The following is a 14,060-nucleotide window of genomic DNA, read 5'->3' as shown; positions in this document are numbered from 1 at the left end:
CTATGGTGAACCTCTGTCACCAGCTGATTCCATCTCCGGCTCGCCCGCTGCCTTGAAGAACGATCAAGAAGCTGAACTGTTTGCTATGATTGTTGTTATGGTGAAGGGAATCGCCGGCTGCAAAAGATGATATCTGAATGATGCCTACATCTACAAGTATCATTCAGATATCCCCACTCAAAGCCCAGGACGTCATATGACGTCCTTGGCCTGGAAGTGGTTAATGGAGGCTTCACTTCCCTGTCATTCTAAGACACAGGCTGGAGGGGTGTGACACAGCCTGTGACTGGCAGAAATCTGTCCACATCATGTTCTTGCCAATAAATAATTGATTTCAAATATATACAGTGGGTACGGAAAGTATTCAGACCCCCTTAAATTTTTCACTCTTTGTTATATTGCAGCCATTTTCTAAAATCATTTAAGTTCATTCTTCTTCCTCATGAATGTACACATAGCACCCCATACTGACAGAAAAACACAGAATTGTTGACATTGTTGCAGATTTATTAAAAAAGAAAAACTGAAATATCACATGGTCCTAAGTATTCAGACCCTTTGCTGTGACAGTCATATATTTAACTCAGGTGCTTTCCATTTCTTCTGATCATCCTTGAGATGGTTCTACACCTTCATTTGAGTCCAGCTGTGTTTGATTATACTGATTGGACTTGATTAGGAAAGCCACACACCTGTCTATATAAGACCTTCCAGATCACAATGCATGTCAGAGCAAATGAGAATCATGAGGTCAAAGGAACTGCCTGAAGAGCTCAGAGACAGAATTGTGGCAAGGCACAGATCTGGCCAAGGTTACAAAAAGATTTCTGCTGCACTTAAGGTTCCTAAGAGCACAGTGGCCTCCATAATCCTCAAATGGAAGACGTTTGGGACGACCAGAACCCTTCCTAGAGCTTGCCGTCCGGCCAAACTGAGCTATCGGGGGAGAAGAGCCTTGGTGAGAGAGGTAAAGAAGAACCCAAAGATCACTGTGGCTGAGCTCCAGAGATGCAGTCAGGAGATGGGAGAAAGTTGTAGAAGGTCAACCATCACTGCAGCCCTCCACCAGTCGGGGCTTTATGGCAGAGTGGCTCGACGGAAGCCTCTCCTCAGTGTAAGACACATGAAAGCCCGCATGGAGTTTGCTAAAAAACACCTGAAGGACTCCAAGATGGTGAGAAATAAGATTCTCTGGTCTGATGAGACCAAAATAGAACTTTTTGGCCTTAATTCTAAGCGGTATGTGTGGAGAAAACCAGGCACTGCTCATCACCTGTCCAATACAGTCCCAACAGTGAAGCATGGTGGTGGCAGCATCATGCTGTGGGGGTGTTTTTCAGCTGCAGGGACAGGACGACTGGTTGCAATCGAGGGAAAGATGAATGCGGCCAAGTACAGGGATATCCTGGACAAAAACCTTCTCCAGAGTGCTCTGGACCTCAGACTGGGCCGAAGGTTTACCTTCCAACAAGACAATGACCCTAAGCACACAGCTAAAATAACGAAGGAGTGGCTTCACAACAACTCCGTGACTGTTCTTGAATGGCCCAGCCAGAGCCCTGACTTAAACCCAATTGAGCATCTCTGGAGAGACCTAAAAATGGCTGTCCACCAACGTTTACCATCCAACCTGACAGAACTGGAGAGGATCTGCAAGGAGGAATGGCAGAGGATCCCCAAATCCAGGTGTGAAAGACTTGTTGCATCTTTCCCAAAAAGACTCCTGGCTGTATTAGATCAAAAGGGGGCTTCTACTAAATACTGAGCAAAGGGTCTGAATACTTAGGACCATGTGATATTTCAGTTTTTCTTTTTTAATAAATCTGCAACAATGTCAACAATTCTGTGTTTTTCTGTCAGTATGGGGTGCTATGTGTACATTCATGAGGAAGAAGAATGAACTTAAATGATTTTAGCAAATGGCTGCAATATAACAAAGAGTGAAAAATTTAAGGGGGTCTGAATACTTTCCGTACCCACTGTATATGTATGACAATTTAAAACCGTTTATTGATATTATTCATTTACTCTGTATTCCAAAGGCTGTTTCTTTTTTTTTTTTTTGAACATGTAATCAGCAGCAGAGGACTAAAAGCTCTTCATGCTTATGTTTCCCTGCAGACAGGCTGGGAAAGATCTGGGTCATGTTACATCTGTATAGCGAATCACATGCAATGTCTGTCTGGCATCACACCAGTGTGAACCCAGCCCATAGAGGTGGAGATCTTTCTGAACAACCTGGGAGATGCCAAAGATCACCGGACACAGTGTCACCTTCTCACATTTCATTTACACTTCTAATTGACATACTTCCGTGTCACAATCGTGTTGCACGACAATTATGGGTTTAAGTCAGGTGATGGTAACATATCACCTCCTCACCACCTGACAAACACACCCAGATTTCTTTTCTGAGGAAGCGGCACTCTTAGGGCTTGTACACACTTAAAGTTGGGGGGTAATAAAACCCTGCGGTTGAGTTTCAGTTTAACCGACCTCAATTCCTACCTCCTTTAGCTGCTGAGGCAGCAGTCAAAGGTGTACACTTGCCACAGCAGGAATGGATCCCCCTGTTGCTTTTGGTGGGTACTACGCCTGCCAATCGCTACCCATTCAAGTAAACGGGACCATTCTGCACTGATGTACTGCCGTTTTACATCTGCAATTTTCCTGGGTTAGCTGGTCTTTGCCATAGACTTTTATTATATCCTGCTGGTGTGAAGCACTTTCTGAAAGCACACCAAAACTTCTGCATTCAGAAAGTGCACCAAAACTCCTGCTTTCAGAAAGTGCACCAAACCCGCAGGATATAATAGAAGTCTAAGGCTAAGCGCAGCAAACCCGCAGGTACACTGCACTGCACCCACTGTGTGGTTAACCACAGTACATCAGTGTGAAAGCAGCCCTATACTATTATGCCCAGTGTATTGCTTCACTCTGATCTGAAGATCTCTTCTTTCCTGCTGCTGGCACCACTCTGGAGAACACTAGGCGGGATAAGAGATGGAGTGCAGTTGTATCACTCTGCATAGGACAGCAGCCAGCACTACAGAGGAGGCATCCGCTTATGCAGTTCTTGTTCCCTACTACAGCTCCAACTTTACAAGTTGTCCCTCTGCATTGCACTCTTTTTGATGCTCTGGGATGGGTCAGCAAGCCCAGACTGCAATCTTTTAGTCACCTGGCCGTGATCCACTGGTAAATCCAAACTACAGGTTGCTGACCCCCGTTTATTTTGTTATACAGTATCTATTTAAACACTTAAGCTATCACACCTGTAGACCCCCTTTAGATCAGAGCAATTTTAAAATTTCTGCTATTGGCTTGTTTATTGGCCTGCCATTGTAGGTAGTGTTGTCATTACTTTAGATAACAAAGTAATATACATATATTGGGTTTTTTTTTTTTTTTTTTTAAGACAGGCAATGCTTTATTTCCTGTAGATCCGAGTCACTGTAGATCTGAGGGGGACATGCAAGTATAATAAAAACCAAATTTTTGCATGCACATAATTAGATGATAGAAATCAGCATTGCTTCCCCTCATTTCAGATCTTCTTAGGTCTACAGCGACTGCAGCCTCTTTGGCTCAGCAGCCTCTTTGTGCCATACAACTCTTTGAATTAGATCAGAAACTCTGCATACCTTAGTAGTAGTGGTCAGGATGAGGTATATGAACAATCTTGCCTTCAGGACTCAAGATGCTAATAGCCCAAGCTTGGCCTTTCTTGTCTGTATGCTTGACTTCCACTCGATCAATGTATATTGACTGTCCCAGATTCAAATTGTCCTTGATGGATAGGAAGGTTTCCCACAGCTGAGGCCTGGACAGATTCCGATGCGGCTTGGGGACATATAGAAAGTCCCAGACAGCTTGTTCACACCAAGCCTCCCTCTTGCTTTTGATTTCCTCCATCACCTCCTGTAGAGCATATGGATAATCGTATCCGTATTCCATGGCCGTCTTCCTGTGTATGAGTTGAAAACTAGAGAACCTGGGAAGTTTCTGCATATCTCCTCTTCCAGGCGGGGGATACGGGGTCTCCGCGTTAGAGATCAGCTTGAAATAAGAAATCATTCTGTGCTCAAGGCCGAACATAGGTGCAGGGTGGGGATAAGTCTGGGACCCTTGTGGCATAGGCCACACAGAACCCGAGATTCCTCGCACACCTCATGCGAATGAACGCTGCTTCGGTTTCTTCACTAAGTGAACTGTAAGGACTTCTTCCTTCAGTTCCACTCAGTCCCCACATCGGATCCCCATTCACCGATTTCCCTCTTCCAGGGATCCATATCAGCACTCAAAGCTAGGTGACCCCACATCAATGATCCCTGCCTCCTCGCTGGATGGATGAACCGGAGGACTTCAACTTCTGGATCCATAACCCCCCCGCCTCTTTAAGAGCTGTACCTTTTGTTGCTGCGACTGCAACCAATGCACCCTGTGGCCACTGTTCGGCTCTAACGATTTGTGTGCATTGCACCTCTGAAATACAGATTTCCTAGGTTTGGCAGATGGTTTTGCAGGTGTGCAGCACTGGTCCGGGCCCCAGCTGTGTTCTAGGCACTCCCTGTCATCTCTCAAAGGGGATAGCCACATACAGTCTTCTGGGCTGGCAATCGCTCTGCTTCAACTTGAGCAACATGGCACCTCAGTGCCCACAATTGCCCCACGCTCGCAGCTGCATGGATACATTCCAGCATCGGCCACATGCACAATGACAGACTTCCCTTGGGCATCAATCGGACTTCTGTGTCCAAGAGGGTCGGATTCTGTGTCTCAGTCCGCTCTGCAGGCACCCTGCCAACATGTGGGATTGCCTCCATGCTCTGGCTCACTCTGGCATCCGCCATCTTGCTCCTCCACACACGTCTTCTCATCCGCTACACCCAAAGGCAGAAGTGACGTCTCAGCTCCATTCGGATTAACGGCCCACGGACGGCGATTCCACCCATGTCCCCAGACTAGCTGATTCTCCAGAGGTGGCTCCTCCTGCTAGGCAGATCTCTTTGGTGCACTCTCTCCCGCGCGGTGCAGTAACCCCTTCGCTGCTGCCATAACGCTGCTCAGTCTGCACGAATGGTACTGCAATGTAGATTGTGTTCCCTTTCACAAACGCACATCTGCCTCTTCTGTCTTTACTTGAGCTCCAGTTACACCATTTCGTTCACATGCCAACCAAACTCCCCCAGTGCTGCTGGAAACTGTCCTGCTGTTACTGCCTGCACGGCAGACATTTTCTTCTACAGCACGTGTACTAACACAGCCCCTGACGCGCCGATTTCTGCGTCCCAGGTTACTGCTTTTTTTACAATAACTTGAAAGCACACTTGCACTAATCACTGTAATGCAGACATTACTCTTCTTCCACAATACATCTAATCCTTTCTTCACAGACATTCCAGCACTTTACATAAGAAGCCATGGCGTTTCTTGGGTATATATCCTGTCGTTGCCGGTAGCAACCACTGCTGTAACTCCCGAACGACGCCCCCAAATGTAACACTGTCCCTGTAGGGCTTGCTGTGTGATGACTTCTTGGGTCTCCTGATTACTTGCAGACAGTCAAAAGGGGATTGTGTTCACACATCATCCTTACTCCTGCTTGCTTGTTACTCAATAAACCGTCCATGGGTATTTGGTTTTGTATTTATTGTGGAACTTGGATGCTAATGCTAATTTTTACATGTAGGAGAAAAAAGTCAAAATTTGCCTGGGTGGCAAGTGGTTTAAGTAACATTCGCATGGGCGATTTGGACCAGTGCAAATTGCATTGGCAGGAATCTTCTGATTCTGAAGCATGGTAACCGGCAAGAACTGTATGTTCTACTTGCGTCCTGTGTACTTTTCACATTTTTGGGGTGTGTGTAGCATGTCCAATGTTCTCAACTAGTTGACAAGCACAAAAATACCTGTTGATCCTGCCAGAATTCTTGTGAGTGAATAACATTCCACAGAGTCAAAGGGCACAGAAATCTATTAGCACAGTTTCCAGCTCTCTCTGGCCTAAAGAATACCTTCCCCCTATCGTGTAGGGAGGAAGGGAGAGAGATGTGTTGTGTAGTTCTGTCCAAGGCTAGGTATAGTGTTGCTCTATAGATACAGTGAGTGAAAGTTGTCCTAGGGACAGGACATGTGTTGCTGTCAGGATCACCAGGTAAAAAGAAAAGTAATACAGCCACCACATCCAAGGGCTGGAATTTATTACTTGTTTGTTCTTAGGCTTAGATATGCTTTAAGTGTATTCATACAATCCACTGCAACCAGTTGTGTTCTGTCAAATAGATTCAAAGTTGTTCTGAGTCTCCATGCTATGCCAGTTTCAGAACTGATTTTTCCCTGCTCTGGAAACAGCTGATAAGTGGATCTGAGCTGGAAGAAGTTAACAGATTATCTGTATGTGTGCAAGGGAGTTTCCTACTTTCTTAGGGAAAGTGGAAAATCCCTTTTAATCGCACTCTTTATCTTTTGTAATTAATATATTTTATTGTAGACTCTTTGTTGTCACAATTTTGTATTGTATTTTTATTCTGTAAATACTTGTTTCAAATGTAAACTTGAAATAATGCACATTGTATTTCTTCTCAAACAGGCCTCTCCCTCCCCCTCCAGATGAAGAATACAATGATGATTACAGTAATGATTACGCAAATCGTAACCCCCACTGCTCTCCCCGTCCTAGCTCAAAGTCTCAGTCCTCCCATAAAGGTATGCGTTAGAAAATGATCTTGAACTTCACTGCCTAAGCTTGGTCTCCTCTTGGTTTTTGGCACCAACATTAAAAGAGATGTATGTTTTTTTTTTTTTTTTTAGATTTATACTTACCTAGGTGGATGCAGCATTGGTCCCCCGGCGCCTCTACACTGCGAACTGAGGCGATCGACCAGCTCCGATTGCTCAGTTCTCACAGCTCTGTGAGCAGAAAGCTGCTGACTGTCGTTCCGCAGCTCTCTGCTCTGCCCCCCTGCTTGTTCGCTGGAGCGTTGAGCTGTGGAGGAGGCGGAACAACCGCCTCAGGCTCTCAGCGGCTCGCTGAGAGGTTGAGCTGGGTGTCAGTCCAGGCACCTGGCGGATTCCGACTTCCATTGCCGTGATGACATGGTGCCTGGACTGGCTTCTGTGATGTCAGCAGAGAGCGGACTTCAGCCTGCTCTCTGCTGAAAACGGGTCACAGGAGTGCAGAACAAACTGCATTCCTGTGGTCCATAGAAGAGGTACAGCCAAACCAGCTTTGGCTGTATATCGCCTTTAAAGTGTCACTAAACCCACATCATAAAAAACTATCAATAAATGGTGCATGCTGGTCATACTTACTCCGTCACTATGAGATTTTTTTTTTTGTATTCTACAAAAAACCTGGTTTGTTTCTGCTGCTCTCTTTCTCCCCCTTCAGTTCATGTCCCCGATTCAGCTAGGGCAGGGATTCCTAAACTACGGCCCTCCAGTTGTTCAGGAACTACAATTTCCATCATGAATAGTCATGTATGTGAATGTTAGAGTTTTGCAATGCCTCATGGGATGTGTAGTTTTGCAACAGCTACAGGGCCGTAGTTTGGGAATCCCTGAGCTAGGGAATTCGCAGTTGTGGTGGCAACTCTGCACATGCTCAGTTTTCAGGGAGTTTCTTTGCTTAGCATTTCTTCCCTATCACATTTGAGCAGCCCACATGTCTATAGAGTCACACATGTTGATGTATACACAGTGGTAAATAACAGCCCACTCCCTCCCTACTATATACCTATATTACATGTAAATTAATGGAGGCTTCACCTCCCTCTTATTCTAAGACACAGACTGGAGGACCTGTGACTGGCAGAAATCCACCCACACCATGGTATTTCCACACAATTAAAAATATTTTTTCAAATTTTATATTTGTGTGCTATTTTAAAACTGTTTATTAATATTTATTTTTACTCTGTATTCCAAAGGCTTATTTTTTTTTTGAACATGTGACCAGCAGCAGAGGACTAGAAGCCCTTATATGTACTTAGATGATGTGTGTGTGATTTTTTTTTTTTTTATTAATAAAATAATTAAAGTGCCATCATCGATATACAGAAATACAAAGGACCATGTCAATTAAACAGAGTGTGTTTAGTATCACTTTAACTTCATTATGCAGATAAAATGCCTGCTACAATAATAATGAAGAGATCTGTCCACCCTTGCACACAAGTATGGTGACAGCAGCACATGGACCATACGCCTGATCCTTCAGTCTTTTTTGGCCTCACTTGCAGGAAGATTAAAATATTCTTAAAAAATGAGCAGCTATAACTGCTGAAGCACTTATCATCCATCTAACATAACGACATGATAATCACAAGCGATTCTCAACACCATGAGCATTGAATGTGCATTATGTTAGAGATGTTGATTGACAGATATAATATCACAGATTTTTTTAGCATTTTTAACTTGTTGCTGCTGTTAAATGCAGATGGTGGGCTGCTGTTAGCTGCAGATGACAGACTATTCACGTAATTCCAGCTTCAGCAGACATACATATACAGTGAAACGTTTTTGCAGTTTTTTTATTTGTATTTTTTAGATTTATTTTTTTATCTTCAATTTAACAAGCAATTCACCCCAATGAGCCCTGTCCTGCCCCTTGCTTTCCTTAGCCAGTCATCTATGTGTCATTACAGGCAGAGGTTGGCAACCTTTAAGAGGTACAGATCTACCTGAGCTACTTTTTTTTTTTTTTTTTTTTTAATTTACAAATATTTTTCATGTAATTGGTCACCCCCACAAAGCTGATACAGGAGTCCATCATAAAAGCATGAAAACAACTGCAACTGCCAGCTTACTTGATCGACCAGTTTCAGACCTGGCTGGCCTCAGTGCGAGTACAGGGATTGGTATTATATAGGGCAGTGTACAGCGGTTGGTAGCATGTAGGGCAGTGCATAGGGCTCTGTATCCTGTAGGGCAGTGCACAGGGCTCGGTATCCTGTAGGGCAGTGCACAGGGCTCGGTATCCTGTAGGGCAGTGCACAGGGCTCGGTATCCTGTAGGGCAGTGCCTCAGGGTTCGGTACCCTGTAGGGCAGTGCCTCAGGGTTCAGTACCCTGTAGGGCAGTGCACAGGGGTTGGTAGCCTGTGGGGCAATGCACAGCGGTCGGTAGCCTGTAGGGCAGTGCACAGGGATTGGTATTGTGCAGGACAATGTACAAGAGTCAGTAGTAGTTAGGGCAGATTATAGGAGTCAGCAGAGCAGTGGGCAGGGGCCAGTAACACAGGATGGGGTCAATAGGGCATTGGACAGGATCAGTAGCATGTAGTTCAAAATTCAAATGTAAGGAGCAAGTAATGGAGAGTACAGGGGTCAGCAGTAAACAATGCAGTGTTTAGTGGTAAGAAGTAACAGAGCGCAGGGTCAGTGGAATGTAACCAGAGGCCATATGTACATAAGGCACAGTGCAGTGGTGTAAAATATTAAACTGCCGGTTTGTATCTACAGATCCGGTCATTAACTGTTTCCCCCTCTCAGGCAGCTGCCACTATATTGCAAAATTAATGTTTATGTCTGGTAGGTAAAGACATCTGTATTGTGGGTGCTGCCTTATATTACACCCCCAGTTTAGCACGGCAGACTTGATATTACAGCTTGCTGCCACGTGGAACTGTCCCTCCGCTGCTGCCTTTTCACCCATATTCAGTCTTTAAAGTGGATGTAAACCCTTACATTTACTGAGTGCAGTGTAAAGCCTCAAATGCTGCACAAAGATGAAACAATTTCTCTGACATAGGTTTTATTTGTTTATCTGCTGTCTACCCCTTTCTACGCGCTTTCAAAAGTGCAGATCTCGTTAAAAAATCTTTCTTCATTTTTCAGCAGGGCAGAGAGACTGCAGGTACAGTGTGAGAGCTGATTGGAGGAAAGGAACACTCCCCCTTCACACAACTGTGTCATGAATAGACAAGCTGTCTGCTTACCCCCCCCCCCCCCCTCCCTTCTCTCCACACAAATTTATCTCATGTGTCCGGAAAACTTCTCAGAAGTGATTAATGTTAATAACAAAGGAAGGAAGCACCAGAGAGAAATGACACTCAAAGCTTTGGAGAGCTATAAATAAACACTGCAGATCTATGTGCTTTGCTCAGGTTTTATACCTGAGGTTTACAACCACTTTAATTACTGACTTTGCAGCACGTGCCCAGAAAACTACCTGTGAAATTACTGCAATTGAAGGGTTACCGACCCCAGTTTACAGCACAGTGAGCATAATTTATTGCTCAATCAAGGAATAACCCACCATCCCTGCCCTTTGTATTACTGACAGGCACTATGCAGTACTCATGGAAATATGTCTGTTTCAGGTGGCTTCTACATATACAAAACCTGCAATACCAAAAGGGTTTAATCATGCTAACCCTTACATATTCATAGCAAAACGCTTGCTTAAATAAACAGAGATTCATAGTTTACATATATTGCAATACATGTTCAAGCTGGCCAACTATGTCAAAGTGATCCTTCTCTGCATGGCATTGACTCCAATCTGTCAGATTGGGTTAATTGCTTCAAAAGAATCGCTCCTCAGGCAGGATGAACTGCTGTTTCAGAGAGTGGGTGGAACAAATGTCTGGAGCCTTATTCTTCTTTTGTGACAGTAACAAGCATCTAAACCTATATCCAGCATTGACCTGGTGTCCTTACAGATGTGCAGGTCATCCAAGTGGGTCCAAAAGTAGTTTCCATCTGTGGAATTCTGATAAATAGAGCCCCTCTATTTGCCTACAGGCCAATCCCTTCCTTCTGGGGCCCACTTCAGTTGACTCTTATTTTTCTCTCTTGTGTTCATGTGCAGAACCCTGCACCTTCTCCAGTCTGACAGGGTTCTTACCACCTCAAGTCACCTTGATTTAGCCCTTATGCTAACTCATGTTCTTGATATGTGCCCCGTCTGAACCTTCATTCTATTCACCTGGAAGGAACTCTCTCCCTGGCATATGTACATCCTTCAGAAGGGACTCCTTGACCTACATGGTTGACCAGGACCAGGGCCAACATTTCCCTATTCGGACAAGGACGTGGATCTTCAGTGCCACTCGTGCACACCTGCTGCATCTTAGAGCATTGGTTCTTTTGTTCAGTCTTAGTATCCCCTCCTGGCATCCCCACTGGAGAATTCTTAGATGAACTCTTGTAAAGAGAGTCGCTTTATAGGTTTTTGTAGACAGTACCTTACCAAACTGCTTTAAGATCTGGGCAGATTGGGCCTTGCTGAGTTCCAACACTGGTGGGTCAGCTCAAGCCATTTCTAAAAAGGCCCACACCTAGTGTACCTTAAACTTGCTTGCCATTAAGCAGGAAGTTCATCTTATCTGCTCCATCGTGGTAGTGTAGGGTGTTGGGGGAACTGCCCTTTTCTATTCTTTCCAGGCTGACTTTAGGTTTGGGTTCTGAACAAGTCTGCAGTCTTGTCTCTGAAGATTATGTTGTCCCTGCCATGATCCTTCAGCCATTTCATGTGACTAGAGTAGTCTGTTTCTTCCTATTCCTGGAGCATTTCACTCATTTCTGTGACTAGTGTCCTTTAGAAAAAATTGTTTCCTCTAGGTCCCGCCATGACTAAGTGTCCTGCTTTGGACTCCGTTAGACACAGAGATGTTGTAGTGCCTTCGCCTCCAAGATGGAGTGAGAGTCCACACTATCACATACAGCATAGCCTTACAATTGTCTGAGCTCTCAACTGTATCTAATTTCCTGTGTTTTTTTAATAGACAGAAAAGAAAATATTTTTTGTACATACTGTAAAATTAATTTCATGGATTTAATTTAGGAACACAGGTTGTACTCACCTGTATTTGTGTTCATGCCCTTAGTAGTGCCACAAAACAGGCATGCTGAAGTGGGGTTATACTGCAGGCTAGCTTACAATTTTTATGTTTGCTGTTGTCAAATCCTCCTGTAGGCAGCAGTATAAACCAACTGTATCTGGCTTTGTGCCCTGCAATGGACTCAAAGAAATAGATTTTACAGGAAGTACAAAAATCTCATTATTTTGAAACCTTTTTTCAGTCTGTGGTATCAATGCTTCCACCTTCTGCATCTACAAGTTGCAACAACCACACATACAGAAGTTTTCAATCTGCCATTATTGAAATTCTGTAACTTTATTTTTTCTAGGCTCCCATCACAGACAGTGAGACGTGGGTCCATGACCGTGATGCATGGAACCTTGCAGAACACCGTTGGAAGCATCAAGGCAGTGTACTCCTCCATTGTCTTCCCTACATGTGACAAACACTGTGCAGCATTATCTGGTTTCTGAGCAGCTGGCCGAGTTAGTATTGCACAAACATTTTTGCAGCATTGTCAAAGCAAAGGAAAGTAATTGGTCCAGTTGACCTGGTCATAGCTTTGTAAGCCCAATTGAAATATTGATATCCTGTATAAAAAATGCAGCTAGAAACATTTCTAGAGAACACAGTGAAAAGAGTTGACCAATGTTGGTGTCATTTCATGTGACTGCTTACTGACTAATCAGTAACTATACAAGTAAGGTTGAAGGAAAACTCCAGTCCACATAAACATGCACAAAATATCCCCAGGAGTGCCCATGCCGTGATGATTGTAGATTTATTAGTCTTGGGTATGCAGGCTTCTTGTAGGGTTAGAGGCTGTAAGCTTTAACTCCAGTATGTGACTGCTACCTCTTTTCTTGGATTGGCTTTATTTCCTGCTACTGGTGAACTTTTTTTTTTCTAAGAATGCATCCAAAAACTCTAGTGAATTGTTTAATCATTGCTAAATTGTCATTTGACTGGAGTTCTCTTTTATATAAATCTGTTAAAGGTGACTTGAAGCTCATATATAAGGACTGAAGCAGGGAAAGCAGGAAGTGTTACCTAGAGCAACCAATCAGATTAACTGTTCAATTTTTAACCTACACAAGACAAACAATAGCTGGAATTTGGTTGTTGCTTGCTGCTAGTAAACTTCAATTTGCACATACTTTTCATTTGCACCATTTATCCAATGAAGGCACATTGTTGATTAATTAGCATGTTCATTTTAAGATATCCGTCTTCTTTTTTGCATTGTTAAAGATCTTGGTGCGTGACCTTACAAAATGTATGAATTTAGCAGTCACTGAGAATATGACAAAGTATGTAACCTTGGTTCATTGGTGTCAGCATATCCATTGATGCATGTTTGTGTAGCTGCAAGAAAATTATCTATAGTAGAAATTGCTTCCAATCATGGATCAGCTGCTTGCCTTGGTTTCCTCCTGAAATCTGTAGTTTGCTTACACAATCATAAATTTCCTTGTGTATCTCCTCAGGAAACCACTGCTTGTCACTTCCCGTCAATGCTGTATTATGTTTGTCTTTGTATCCCACGTCCTTTTTTTGAATCCGTATCCAGTGTTATGAATTAAAACTGCACAATATATGTACAGGTAGAAAACGAAATCTAAAGTGCCATTTTTCTATTGTTGATTTTGTACTCTTAAGTTTATGTATCCTCCTAGCAGTCAGGTTTTGTGTAAATCTGCAGAAATATCATGTATTTTATATTTTGTATTCATATTTATTCTTAATGTTACAATGTGAGCCAGTCTGATGTGAGATTTATTATGTATTTTAATAAGCATGTCTCTCTTAGGGTTTGTGATGACTAGATAGATGCGACTGCAGTTTTGCTTTGAAACTTCATTTCTTTTAATCTGCCTTTTCATCATTTAAAGCTGAAGTTTAGATCTGAATTTTATTGAATAGTTACATTGGTCGAGCTTGAACCAATACAAGTATGCATTGCTCATACTTGAGTTATCCCAGTGGAAGCTGCAAAAAACTGTGATAGCAATAGTCTTTCAGGTCCAGAGCCGAGCGGCTGCAATTCTGCATAGAAACCACAGTGGTCGCTCGCTGGGTATTACTGCCAATCACAGAAGGCCTTGTATTTTTGAGTGAATACAAGGCATTTTCTGATTCAATGAGGTAGAGAGGTGAAGCGGTGATGTCCCGACCTGTACCTTGTCCTATCAGAGAATGCCCTGTACTCAGTGAAAAAAAAAAATACAAGGCGTTCTGTGAATGACAGC

At 43.5% G+C, this 14,060-nt stretch overlaps 1 protein-coding gene across 1 annotated transcript in view; it reads left to right on the top strand.

Annotated features, from left to right (window-relative positions):
* Positions 1–12,414, top strand: part of CCDC50 (coiled-coil domain containing 50) — a 111,356-nt gene extending 98,942 nt beyond the window's left edge. Inside the window, exons 11-12 of the mRNA XM_082252096.1 lie at positions 6,593–6,708; positions 12,140–12,414. Coding sequence (XP_082108222.1) covers positions 6,593–6,708; positions 12,140–12,159 — 136 coding nt within the window. The 3' untranslated portion in view covers positions 12,160–12,414. The remainder of the gene's footprint in view (positions 1–6,592; positions 6,709–12,139) is intronic.
* The last annotated feature ends 1,646 nt before the right edge of the window (positions 12,415–14,060 follow it).

The sequence above is a fragment of the Pelophylax lessonae genome (assembly GCF_965119305.1).
Source record: "Pelophylax lessonae genome assembly, chromosome: 3".
NCBI lineage: Eukaryota > Metazoa > Chordata > Amphibia > Anura > Ranidae > Pelophylax > Pelophylax lessonae.
Note: the sequence above shows the minus strand (reverse complement) of the source record. Positions and strands in the feature narration are given on the sequence as shown.